The following is a 14,066-nucleotide window of genomic DNA, read 5'->3' on the forward strand; positions in this document are numbered from 1 at the left end:
CATGAACCACCAGTTGGCGACCCTGCTCCAGAGAAAGACCATTCTTAAACTTCATTTAAATGTGAACACAGGGTAAGAAAGCACACTGATTAAAAAACAAACAAAACAAAAAAACAAAAGAAGACCTGCATGCCTTTTGTCTCTGTTGTTACATGGAAAGTTCAGTAAAACCACTAATTTAGGCCCATTGATCAGGCGACCATGTAAACTAGAGCTCCCATTGGAGTTTAGATTTTGCTTGCAATGGCTCTGTGAAGTAGAAGTCAAACTTATTTTCTGGTTCTACTGCTTTTAGATTTTTACAAGAGGGTAAAAATGGTCCTCATTTGTTTGAAAGTGTTTATACTTATGTCTGCTGCAGGTGTTTTGTTGAGTCCTATTTTTCATATTCACTGGAGAGTAGAATAGTTTCTTAGTCTGGAAGAAGGGCATGATGGAAGAGGTTTGGGTGCCTTAATTTGAAATGTCTATTTCTTAGGAAGTAGTATGGTAGTGTTCAAGTTCTTTTTAGTGCTATTGCCTCAAGAAGGCATAAGTTAATGCTGCCATTCTGCTGCCCAGGGCCATCATGCCTTGATTAGGCAAAGATTTGTTCTACCATTTTTTAAGCTTGCATGAATTTCTGCCTTAAATGAAACATTGGGCAAATAGCAGTTATTGCCCAGTTCATACGTTCATTTAACAAATGCCTATCAAGTACCTACTGGGTGTCAGCCAGTCACTGTTACAGGTGTTGTAAATGGAGCAGTAAATAAAACAGCCCAGAATCCCCATCTGGTGGGGACATGTATTCTGGTGGGGGCTTGTATTCTGGTGGGGGTTTGTATTCTGATGGGTTGAGGTAGAGGATAACAACAGATATCTGAAAGTTGGTAAGTGGTAGGAAGAAGATCTGGAGAGGGGCAGAGAGAAGACAAAGACAGAGAGAGAGGTGGTAGAGAGGAGGGTGGGAAACTGGGGGAGACAGACAAGGGAATACCATGAGACCACTGAGGTTATTTGTCTTGAATTTAAGGAGAAACACAATTAAGGCCATGTTGTGACTTAAAGTTTTGATTTATTATATAATGCCACCTTTATTTGAAGGGAGTTGGCAGCCCCAAAGATTCCTTGCTTAAATGAGTTATTTTCTTAACTATGATTCTTAGTCTAAAACTCCTTTTCTGCTGAACTTGGGACCAGTCACATCTAACATGTTGTTGTTGTCTTCTTTTAAAAATAGAGACCATTTGGAAGCTCTTTTCTCTGGGTGGAAAGGACATTGCAGTGTTGGTCAAGAGACCTAGGCTAGAGCTAGCCTTGCCACTAACTCATGTCAGGGCCTTGTCACACACTCTCTAGGCTCTCCTGCTCATCTCCATAATAGGGAGGTTTGGGCTTAAATCATAACAAAAGTTGTTTTTCAGGGTAAAAAATGATAGAAGTCTGTCTACCTTTGGTTAGAATCTTGTAATTAGCATATATATATATATATATGGAATTACATTTCGATTTTCACTTTAAAGCCAAGGTAACCTCAATTCAAATGTTTTTTGAACAAAAAGGATTAAAACGAGCTTTAGAGGCTTTGAGCAAAATACTCTATAACCAAAAGGGTAGCTGACTTTTGTAAACTTCACTATAGTTTCTAATTATTATTGAACTGTGTTTAGACCAATGTAGATATTTTATAGATGAAAGTATAGATGAACTTTCCATGCTTGATAAGTTCAAGAAAGCCTAGGGCCTGTGCTCGTCCATCTAGTACATTTTCCACAGCACTATACTGCTTTCCCTGGTCCTAATGAGACATTATTTTCATGTACTTTTTAAAGAGAAGCTTTATAGCTAGGTCACTCCAGCAATGCATTATCCTGATAGTCATTAACTTTCTTCCTAGTATTTATAGGGTCAAGACTAATTTGTAGAATAGATTATGGTGTCGGCATTCAATAATTACCCTTTTGTAATTGAAAAAAATGATAATAATTTGTTTAACAAATATACCGGGCACTGTTCTAAAACCTAAGGCCAGAGAAGTTAAATAACCTTCCCAAGGTCAAATACTGAGATGCAGAGTCAGAATTTGAATTGAGTCAGCTCCAACATCTATGCTTTCCAGCATCATACTGTTCCAGCTTCTGTGTATTTCAGGAATAATTGGAACCATTCAACAAAAAGAGGTTCACTGATGAGCTTTTATAGCGAACCTCATCTCAAAACTGACCCACTTACCTGGGCCCTTGGATTTCTCAGATTTGTACTTGGTCTAACTTTTAGTAGCAGTTAATATAACTCTAAAATGAGCGCTTTAGACATAAAGACTGCATATTATATGAATTCATTTATATAAAATGTCCAGGATGGGCAAATCTGTAGAGAAAGCAAATTCGTGATAGCTTCGGGGCTGGGAGAATGGGGAGTGATGAGTGACTAATAATGGTACGGGATTTCTCCTTTGGGGTGAGGACAATGTTCTAAGGTTTACTGCGGTTATAGTTGCATAACTCTGTGGATATACTAAAAGCCATTAAATTGTACACTTGAAGAGGGTGAGTTGTACAATATTTGAGTTTGTGTCAATAAGGTAGTTAAAAATAAGGGGAAAATGTGGACTTTCCTCTATTATATTTAGTTTATTTTAAGTTGAAAAATTTAAATGAGTATTGAAAATGGGAAGATTAATCTTTTATGGTTTATAAACAGGAACAGGAAGGTGAAGACTGAATTGACTACATAACCCAACATTTTTAATTTCTTCTGTTGACTTGATAGTAATAATTTAACTTTTGTTTGAAAACATTGACTTTTTAAATGATTTAAATATTATAGTATTTGATTACTAAAAAGTAATTTTGTATCTGTTACGGAAGGAAATTCCCTAAATATGTAATCTTATTTAGTCAATAGAATAATTTTAGGGCAAAAATATCTGACTTGCTCTATCTAGTCCATCTCATCCATTCTCCTATCTCAGAATAAAGGGTTATTTTGCTGGGATTTGAATTTAAGGTTAGAGAAGCTTTTCAAGGATATTCTGTCAGAATTTAATTCATTTTAGAGTTTATTATTCATTAATCTTTTTAAAAAGTTATTTCTAATTTTAGGTTGTGCCACATCTTAGTATGAGTTTCAGGTTTTTGAAGTTTAGTATCCCTTTTTATAAAGAAGTGTTGTACTTTGCCCTAATTGTTCATTTTCATGTCTCAGCAGTAGTTCCCTAGTTTCAGTGTGCAGGGATTTGGTGAACCAATATACCATCTAACCCCATCATGATGTTTCACAATTATTGTGTGTTTTGCACATTCACTAAATAGTTATGAGTATCAACTGTGTGCCAGGATACAGCCATGACCCAGATGGACCCCCAGCCTTGCCTTAGAGAGCTCAATTCTGAGGATGGGGGGCTGATAGTCCTAATCTTATAAGATTGTCCTCACCTGACCATTTCTCTGACTCTTCATTCCTATGGTTACGCTTATCTGCATCTTGTCATCTCTCTTGGGCCTTACTTAATGACAGTGATTGGCACCAAAAAGCTATCAGATCACTAGTTTTTGTGCTAAGGTGTGTTGATATTCTCCATGCTGCATTTTGTTAGTAAGTAGTTACTCATTTAATGAGCCTGGGGAAAAGATCCCACAAATAACAACAGTCAGTTTGTTGAACTGAATGCTGTCTACCTCCCTGTAGCTTCAGTGTACTTCTCTGTCACTAACTTTGATTAATAAAATAACTGAAACATTACTTAGATTCCTGTTGTGATAATCTTCACAAGTGTAAATCTTGCATTATAACGTTGTATATGTTCTGACATGATGCTTTCATTTATGTCTGACTTGTGATGAATATGCATTATTTAAATTAAGTAAGTGTATGCTTTCCTTAGAAAATACTGATTAAATCAAATCTTACTAATTTGATTTCTGTCAAATTCATGCCACTTTAAATTGCCTTAATTTTAAGAAAATAGAATTCTTTTGTTGTTGTTAATCCTCGCCTGAGGATATTTTTTCCCATTGATTTTTAAAGAGAGTGGAAGGATGGGGAGAGACAGAGAAAAAAACATTGATGTGAGAGAAACACATCGATTGGTTGTCTCCCGCACTTGGCCCCAACCGATGCTGGGGATTGAACCTGCAACCGAGGTACATGCCCTTGACCAGAATCTAACCCACAACCCTATAATCCTTGGGCCAATACTCTAACCACTGAGCAACCAGTTAAGACAAAAATAGAATTCTTAAAGGGGGAAATACTGTGAGTTCAATTGTCTACCCTTTTTATTGCTCTGCTGCCTCTAAGTAATCTTTAAAAATTAAGAAATGTGGAAATTTGAGGCCTGCTGCACAGTTGCTAAACATTAAATTCTTTTAGATGACTATGAGTGCAATGAATAAAAAAATCCAGGAATATGTGTGCTATCTTCCTCTGGGCTCCCACATGCATACATAGGTAGCTGCCCTTTCCTGTTCTTCCATAGTGCCCTGCACCTTTCCCAGAGCTCTGTCCTTGACTGGTACTGTGCTTAGTCCTTTGTGTGTGTCATTTCCACTGGAGACTACAATGGAAATAGGGACTGTAAAGTGTAGTACTGTTGGTTCTCAATTACAATATTTAAATAGCAGGATACAGCTATGACCCAGATGGACCCCCAACATTTGTTACATATGTCTGAAATTGCATACAATTTCATTGATATTGAATGTTGTCTTTCTTGGTAGAGTTCCAGTATGGCTTCTGCACCAACTTCTAAATATAATTCACGCTCCTTGGAAAATGAGTCTATTAAGAGGGTAAGTCATGTTTTCAGATTTATCCCATCTCTTTCTCTGCATTTCTCTTTTCATATTAGGCAGTCATTTTAAATTTATTGAATTATTAATTACATTATTCGTTCACATAATGTAAATACTTCAGTACATGTGGTTTTATTTATTATCCCACCTTGTTCTAGAAAAAAAACAGGCTACCTTATATGTTTTATTTGAGTTTAGTTTGTAAATCCTTTCATGTAACTTCATTTTTTAGATTCTCTGTGTTGTGAATATTACATTTGTGTTATAGGCAGTCCCTCTCCCCTGAAAGTTTTCTGAAAGAGATATTGGAAAACCCTCCTAAATATTGGCATTATTTTCTAATTATGATGATAAAATAGTTGCATGACTGAAATAAATACATTAACAGAAAATGGTTTAAAGTATTGAGGAGAAAATTATATAACTAGAGGAAGATTTTGGAACATAAATTGGAAGTAAGGGATCAATTTAAAATAAGCTTTATTCATGGCCCTTTAAGGCTTTTGATACATATTCTTGATTATCCACCGCAAAGGATAATTTACACTCCTAATAGCCATGTAGGGGGATGCAATCAGAAGGGAGCAAACTGATGTCTTTTAATTTGTATTTCCCTGATTACTAACGAGGTTGGTCTTTTAAAAAATAAGAAAATGTGTTTTTTGTTTATTTGTATTTATTTTGTGAAGTGACTGTTCACGTGCTTTGCCTAATTGCCTTTGGAATGTTTGGGGGACTTTTTCTATTGATTTATAAGTGTTCTTTATATATTATAACCAACTCTTTATAATATACATTACAAGTCTTTGTCCTAATTTTTAATTTTTGTTTTTGTTGACTATATTCCCTGAACTGTACACTAGATCTCTTTGGCTGACTTATTTTATAACTGGAAGTTTGTACATCTTATTCCCCTTCACCTTTTTCACCTAGTTTATTGTCAACCTTTTAATTATATTTACAACATTTTGTCTAAGTATATTATAATATTTTATTTTTATTTTGAAAGTCGCAGGTTTAAAGTTTTTATGTAAACACATCTACCAAGCTTTTATTTTATATTTTCTGCTTTTGGTATCATGTTTATAAGGACCCTTTACTCACCAAGATTACATAAATTTTTATTGTATTTTAGTAATGTAATGTTTGTGTTTAGTAACGAATCAGTTCTAAACACAAAAGTAGTCCTAGCTGGTTTGGCTCAGTGGATAGAGCATCAACCTGGGGACTAAAGGGTCCCAGGTTCAATTCCGGATTACCAGCTCAATCCCCAGTAGGGGGCGTGCAGGAGGCAGCTGAGCAATGATTCTCATCATTGATGTTTCTATCTCTCTCTCTCTCCCTGTCCCTTCCTCTATGAAATCAATAAAAATATATTTTTTTAAAAAATAACTCCAATAAGGTATAACATTAAAATAAAGTATATCCTATGCTAATTTCATGTTATCCTGTGTTAATCAAACATTTGTTTTCCTTATTTTGTGCTTGAGTTATGCTTTCTTCTGACCCAGAACTGTGGTATTTCAAAGGCATACTGAATATTAAATTTGCTCATTATCCTTGTTTTTAGTTAGTGAGAGGTGGTGTTAAAGGATGATGGTAATTTATTTCCAGTCTAATTTATATAAGGTGTGTGATTTTGCTCCTTATTGAGGAAGGCATTCCTGGCTGGGGACAACTTGTCTTGTCCTCCTAGTTAAAAATGCTTAGCTTGCAAGCACTAAAACATACTGAAAATTGGCTAAGAATTTTTATTTTGTGCCTGAATAAAAAAGATATAACCATTAAAAATTCAGGAAAGCACCCTTCTTTGATAGCTTATATATTACCTAAATACACAATTCGCATTTCTCTCATTTGATAATACTTTACATAGCCCTTGATAATTCACAAAAGTGTGCTTATGAATTTCGTTTCACTTAATACATTCACAAAACCCCTTTGAGGGAAGTATTAACTAACTTCACACATGAGATGATTACAGTGTGACATTTTGGAAAACAACTAGAAAAAAATGAATGAAAAGTAATGCTGAAAAAAACCTTTTGCTCAAACAGATTTTAACGATGTGCCTCATATGCCCTAAAGTGGACATAGCCAGCCCATCATTGCTATGAATCCACTATGGCAGTTGAATAGATTGAGAGACACCTAACCAGGCATCTGGGTCACAATGGCCAATTATATCACATTACACTTAGAACTTCCCTCTGGGTTTCAGTGGTTACTACTTGCCTCCCTGAGGGAGCTGCTTTGGCCATTGAATAAGGCACAGAGCTGGAAATAACTCTGAAGCCAGGAGGCCTAGAGACATGGCAAGTATTTGTGTAGATGGTACCTAAGCCTCTTGTCAGCTCCAAAGTTCAATGACAGATCCCTTTCCTCTTATCAAGTTACCTAAGTGAGGAAGGATCTTAGTAAAATAAGAAACCCAATATGTAATAAAGGTTATTTTCTGGCATTGTAAGAAGAGTGTGATTACTGTGGCTCAGGTAAGGCCCCATTGAAAGAAGTTTTCATTTCTACTCTTAACAAAAAAGGTAAATGACTAAATATTTAATAGGGGAAAAAAACTGTCACAGTATACATGTATCTATAGAAGACATTTAATATTTACTTTTTGTCATTTTTCTTAATGCTGTTAATGGTGAAGTGCTTGGAAGGGGTGTTTAAAATTAATATTAGTTAAAAGCATGCTAATATTATTTGCAGACTAAAAGTTATCACTGCTAATGAATGTTGAGGGTATGTTTTAGTTTAAATTTTCTGTTCCAGTATTCTATAATGATAAATATTTCTCTGATTTTTTTTTCCTTTATAAAGTATATTTCTGGTCAGTTGTTTTTCAGGTTGCTTGAAAACCTGTGCAAGTGTAATGTGATTACTTCTGATGCCACTGTTTCATTTACAGACTTCTAGGGATGGAGTCAATCGGGATCTCAGTGAGGCTGTTCCTCGACTTCCAGGAGAAATTCGCATTACTGGTAAGGATCCTGTGAAGTTAGGATTTGCATAAATTGGTGAGAGGTCCAGCAGGATCAGGTGACTTCTATTCCTCATGCTCTTGGAAGTCAAATTTAGACAAATAAGCTAGCTTTGTTTAAAAGTCTTAATATGGAGAGAACTCTGTGCATTAGTTTCTTGATCAAAGAGTTCTTTCAAGAGCTTTGTGCTCTCCAGGATAATGATATACTTTTCTCTGTATCAAAGACGTAATTATTTTGGGGGGAAAATGTGGGTTATCTCTTGAAAGTTACTTATTGGAGTGATAAGCTCTCATGGCTTGCGGTTATAAGGACAAAATGATATTAAGGTTTTCTAGTTTATGATATGCTTTAAAATGATCAAGTTAAAGGCTTAAAATCTCAGTATTCTCTTCTTTGAAATATAGGAAACCATAATGGTTTAAAATAGCTTTCATTTGCCAGATAACTGAAGTTAGTAATATTGATGTCATAATTTTATCATTGACTTATTTTTTTCATGATAAATTTATATTAAGAGGAAGGTATCTACTGTGGAAGAACCAGATTATTCTGGTTTAAGAATACAGACACATCTGACAGCTTCTAAGCCAAGGGCTGATATTATAGCCTTTCACATTTTACATTAGGGTCGACTCCCTCTCAGATTCCCATATATTTGGTGATAATATAGTTAGCATTGTTTCAGGGAACCTTTTGCTTTATTGATTAAGATCTTGGTTGTTTAGTTTAAATGGATGGTGCTAATTAGATTAAGGTCATAGATATGATGCCTTTGTGAATTTGTTAACCATGCATCAGGAGAAACTATTTCATGTCCACTGACTTGCAAGAATTCCAATTTCTGGATAAGAGCAAAGAGGATAGCTTACTTTTGGTGATTTTCACACATGAAGTTTTGGTGCTCTGTATCAGTGCCAAAACCTTAATTGGTGTGTAGTAACTGAATTAGCATGAGGTAGCCTTACGGGTATTTTTCATTTAGCACCTGAGGAGAAAGGGATTTCAAGTTTGTTTTAAAAAATTAAAAGCCATTAACACATCCTTGAAAGATAAGAGAAAGATACATTTTTATAATAAATTAACTCTCCTAATTTAGTTTCTTCTTATCTTTGATTCTACCAAAATTGTACTATTCTCTTGGCCATCTGTTTTATATCATTTAAATGTTTGAGATGTATCTAGCTAAACTCTCATCTGGACTATTAAAAGAGAAAGAGTAGACTATTGAAACATCTCTACTGCTGACATTCATTTATTAAAAACATCACTATGTTTGTATAATTAGAGGTTGGCAAACCTCAAACCCTATCTGGTGGTTAGTCCATGAGACTGTCCTACAGAATTGCAACGCTCTGGTTGAAATAGCTCAGCAGTTACCTTTATAACTTCTTGAGAGTAGCAGCATCAGTATCCTCATTCACTTCTGCTCTCCAGCTGTTATCCCCTTGCCCCAGGTAGTGACAACATGGTGGGCAAGCTCAGAGAAGCACCACTAGTGCCTAGAGGTGACGTGTGGCCCCACTCGTTCCCTAACGGCCTCACTGGACCAAGCATGGTAATGTAGAAACATTGCCAATGCTTGCTTTCAAACTTTTCAGTAATTTTTATTGTAGTTATTCTTAGCCAAATAGTTTATATTAAATTAGTGCCATTTGTTGTATATCTTGGTATATATTTCCATTATTTTAGGGTACTTTTTTTATCTTAATAGACAAAGAAGTTATTTACATATGTCCTTTCAATGGCCCCATTAAGGGAAGAGTTTACATCACAAATTATCGTCTTTATTTAAGAAGTTTGGAAACGGTAAGTAGAATCTAAGACCGTAAAGATGACCCTAACTGTTAAAGATAATGCTAAACTGTTTCTCTTCTACCTTGCAAAATTGACTGTGGCTCAGATTAACATGGGGGATACATTTGCTTCTCAACTCTTAATGTTTGGCTTATGCAAAGCTTATTTTACACTAACACCTATATATGTAGGAATAGAGTTAAAAATAAGTTTTGTCTCTCATAGTAGTGGGGAGGGGTTAATAACTGTACCCATTTGCTAGTTTGGAGAAGTTAGGTAGGTATAGAACAGTGGTTCTTTAGAAGAAGCACAGAGAAAATTCACCTGTGGAGCTTAAAAACACTACAATGTCCTAGATTTATTACATCAGAACATGTAGCTCTTCGGTCCAAGCACAGTTGTAATTTTTAAAACATCACAGAAGAGGATACTGATGTGAATCCCTTATATAGGCCCACCTCTGTAGAACTTTTCAAGTGTTCGATTACAGAGCATCAGGTAGCAGTTTAGAACTAGGCTGGCTATGGTGTGGCTTAATGCCACTCTACCTTTTCATTCTAGAGCCACGAAATGTTTACCACAACATTTTAAGTAATGTTCCACTAGTGGGAAGATGAGATGGAGACAGTATGCTCCAGAAGAGAAAGAAGGAGTGAATAGCCTCTGTGATTATCACAGAAGGACCTATTAGTAGACGTGGTGGGTCGCCATTGCCCAGGCTGGCCTGAAGGGACAGCTTTACTTTGATGAGATGGACCAAGGGGGAGTAAATAGGTCCAGGGTACATGGAAGAGAGCCCAACAGCAGCTTTTACACAGGAGACAGTGAGACTGTTGGGGGAATCTCGCTTTACCATAAATAACATTTACAGTTGTATCAATAAAGATGGAAGAGATTTGTTTCAACAGCAGCCCATTCTTATTTGACCCAGTAATTGTACATGATTGATTAAAAACTTAATAGATCTATAGGGTGAATTAAGAAAAGTATAATAACGACGAGACAAAATGAGATGGTAGTCCCATCTGAAGTCTTGTGTTCAAATCCTGATGCCATATTTTAAGAGGGACATTGACAAACTAGAGATGGATGGTTCAGACAAAGGGAACCAGGCTAGTAAAGGTGCTGCAATATGAGCAATGATCGAAATAAGTGTTGATCTTTCATGTGAAGAAAAGAAGACAAAGGGAAACATGACAGAGCTACCTTGGAATGTATGAAGTGGCTTCTGTGAAGTACGGATTAGACTCATTCAGTACAGCTCCCAAGGTCACACTGGGACAGATTAAAATATTTTATGCTAATATAGGGGAGATGCATCAAAAATTTAGAATTAATGCAAGTGTTATAATGCCTTCACCTCTGAGACTTTTGGCTTGAGCCACACATATGCCTGATTCCATTTTATGCTGTCATTAATGATGCACTGGAAAAATTACTGAAACTGGTGCTAAGACAAGATTGTGAATATTGTGTGTTCTTAATGATGTAAAACAAACAAAAGCTACCTGCAGAAAAGAAGCCAGAGGAAATACACCAAAAGTTTTAGTACTTGGGGTATTTGGAGAGTGGATGGAATTAGGCATGCTTTGTTTTTTCCCCTTCCACTTGGAAGAAGCATATAGTCCTTTTATAATTGGGAAAACACTCAGCAAGCTGTATTTATTTATTTTTTTTCATATGGCACTCTAGAAGGTGGGGATTAGTGCTGAATGGGTGAATAAAATGCCCATTTGACACTGACTTCTAACTTTTTTCTTCTTCCACTAAGTTTTAAATAAACATTTTAACTGATTGGACACAACATTTAGTCACGGTATAAAAGCAAGCAGATAATACCAGAAAACATCATATAAAGAAAGCCACTTACGTGGTTATATAGAAGCCCAAAAACAGTCATCATAATGTTTCTTAAAGTTATAAAAAAAAAAAGCATTAAAAAAAACCAGCATTAATTGTGGGTTCTGTTGCAAAATATGAATTTTTTGTTTGACAAAGAGCTGTCATCTCACTGGCATTTTGAAGTGGACACCTGTTTGTTTCAGGTATGTAAGCACTGCAGTGGAAGTGCAGTCTGACTCCGAGTCAGCTATCCAAGCACAGCAGTCATTTCCTTAGATTGTCATGGTGGCCCTCCTTCATGGTCTTCCCCCACCATTCTGGCCTGCATGATGCCTCTAGAGTGATCCTCCTTAGACCTAGGCTGATCAACTTACTTCTCAGTTCCAAAACCTTTGTTGGCACCCTACTGCCCATAGAATAAAATCCACTCTCCTTTATATGGCATAAAAATCCTCCTAACTTCTCTTGTCTTGGCTCTTACCACATCTCCCATACTGTTCTCAAACTACACAAAGCCTCTTTCTTCCCTTTTCCCAGCCTGAGAAGCCCTTTCATGCCTCTGTACCCTTGCATGTGCTGTTTTCACTATACCTGAATGCCCTTTCAGAAGCCACTATTCATCCTTCAGAACCCACCTCAAAATCATGTCCTCTCCGAAACCTTCTTCAATTTCCTGTGAAGATTATCACTCCCTCTTTGTGTCTCCAGAGCCCTTTTTCTCATAACTGTATGTTAACACTTGTTATGAAACCTTCCCTAGCCACTCTATCTAAACTTGCAATACCCATCCCAAAACTTCCTCTCTCCCTTCCATGTTTATTTGTTTCTCCTGAGCACCTGCCACTATCTCCTATTTTATATATTTCTCTGCTTTATCTTGTTCTTTGAGGACAGGAATTCTTGTCTATCCTCAGCACATAGGACAGAGACTGGCACATGAAGGTACTCAATCAGGGTGTGCTAAATAAAGGAATTCTGATTTACTTATATGCTGCTTTGTCTGTGGTTGTAAGTAATCGTGAGTCATTTTGGCCCTTTGTGCCTAGCTAGTACAGTGTCCAGTAGACAGTAGGTGCTCAGTAAAAGTGGATTCAGTGAGTGAATTCGTGAGGGAACAGGCCTCATCACTATAATTTGACTGCATCTCAAAGATCCATAGCCACCTTTTGATCTTGAGGATGCTCAGTAATTTGGTTTGGTGTTGATCTTGTGACTCCAGGAGGGGCCACTTCAGGCATGTAATACTTTGTAATCTGGTAGTCCAGTGGTTGGAAAACTGCGGCTCATGAGCCACATGCTGCTCTTTGGCCCCTTGAGTGTGGCTCTTCCACAGAATACCACGTGCAGGCGCGCACGTACAGTGCAATTGAAACTTCGTGGCCCATGCGCAGAAGTCGGTATTTTGTGAAAGAGCCACACTCAAGGGGCCAAAGAGCCGCAGTTTGCTGACCACTGTGTAGACTACCATGGGAAGGGTGCTTCTAGATTCCCTTCTAGGAACACTTTGAATTCAGGTGCTACAGAGGATGAGAAAGACAAATGGACTCTTTGCTTATTTATGTGTTCATATCTTTATTCCAGAAACTTTCATTGAGTCCTGTGGTGAATCTAACATCATGCCAGGTGAATAATGTGGAGATGAGTAATTGTGGTATAACATGGCAAAGTCTGCAGTGGTTGTATAATGCTATGAGGTTACAAGGGAGAGGATGATTAACTGTGTGATGAGTCATAGAATGCTTTACAGAGGAGGTAATATTTGAACCAAGTCTTGAAGAATGGTATCAATTTCCTGGACAGAAGGGAAAGTGGGGGGAACATATCAGGTAGAGAGTTTTCATATCACATGTATAACAATATGAAAAAAATACCATATACAGTGGAAATGGCTGAGTGATCTATTGGAGCTGGAATATAGGGGGTAGAGGGAGGAGTGGAGAATGGGAGGCAATGAAGCTATATGCATGTTATATAAAGAATGACATATCAAATGTGTATTTCAGGAAGAGGAGTCAGGTTGCAGCATGTATGATATATTAGGGAGAGAGAGACTGGAGGAAGGGAGTTATTTTTGTTTTCCAGGTAAGCAATTAGAGCCTAATACAGCCCTAGTTGTAATAAAAAGGAGAGGACAGTCTTGAGAGATTCAGGATTTGCATGGCCATTAGAGACATGAAGAAAATATTCGAGTTGAGAATGATTCCTGTGATTTTTTGGCTTGAATGATTGGGGCTGCTCCCAGTCATCAAAATGGACATTATAGGAGAAGGAATGTGTTGGAGACAAACCCCAGGGAAAATAAGTCTGAATGTGTGGACTTACAGCAGTATAACAACCAGGTGGAAGTGACTTGGAAGCAGGAGGAAACATGACTCTAAGGTTCCCAAAGTTATTAGCATATCATTATTGGGAAAAATCATGTACAACCACAAGATTACTCTCAAAGAGATGTGGGCTGAGGAGAGAACCCTAGGGGACATGAACATTTTTCCATGATGGGGAGAGAAGAACCACTGGAGAAGAGAAAGAAGAGGCAGTAGAAAATCTGACAGAAGGCTTTGGTGAAAGTCAGTAGAAAAGAAAAATCTCAAGAAGTAAGGAGTAGAGCATGGTGTGAAATGTTAAAGATAAAGAATGAGTACAGCCCAACTAGTATGGCTCAGTG

General features: G+C 36.9%; 1 protein-coding gene across 1 annotated transcript in view; it reads left to right on the plus strand.

Moving 5' to 3' along the window:
- MTM1 (myotubularin 1) overlaps window positions 1-14,066 on the plus strand; it is a 102,697-nt gene that overhangs the window by 19,211 nt on the left and 69,420 nt on the right. The window contains exons 2-4 of the mRNA XM_081115187.1: window positions 4,704-4,775; window positions 7,690-7,762; window positions 9,477-9,571. Of these exons, the coding sequence (XP_080971313.1) occupies window positions 4,713-4,775; window positions 7,690-7,762; window positions 9,477-9,571 (231 nt within the window). The 5' untranslated portion in view covers window positions 4,704-4,712. The remainder of the gene's footprint in view (window positions 1-4,703; window positions 4,776-7,689; window positions 7,763-9,476; window positions 9,572-14,066) is intronic.

Source organism: Myotis nattereri (genome assembly GCF_964212035.1).
Source record: "Myotis nattereri genome assembly, chromosome: X".
In the NCBI taxonomy this organism is placed as follows: domain Eukaryota; kingdom Metazoa; phylum Chordata; class Mammalia; order Chiroptera; family Vespertilionidae; genus Myotis; species Myotis nattereri.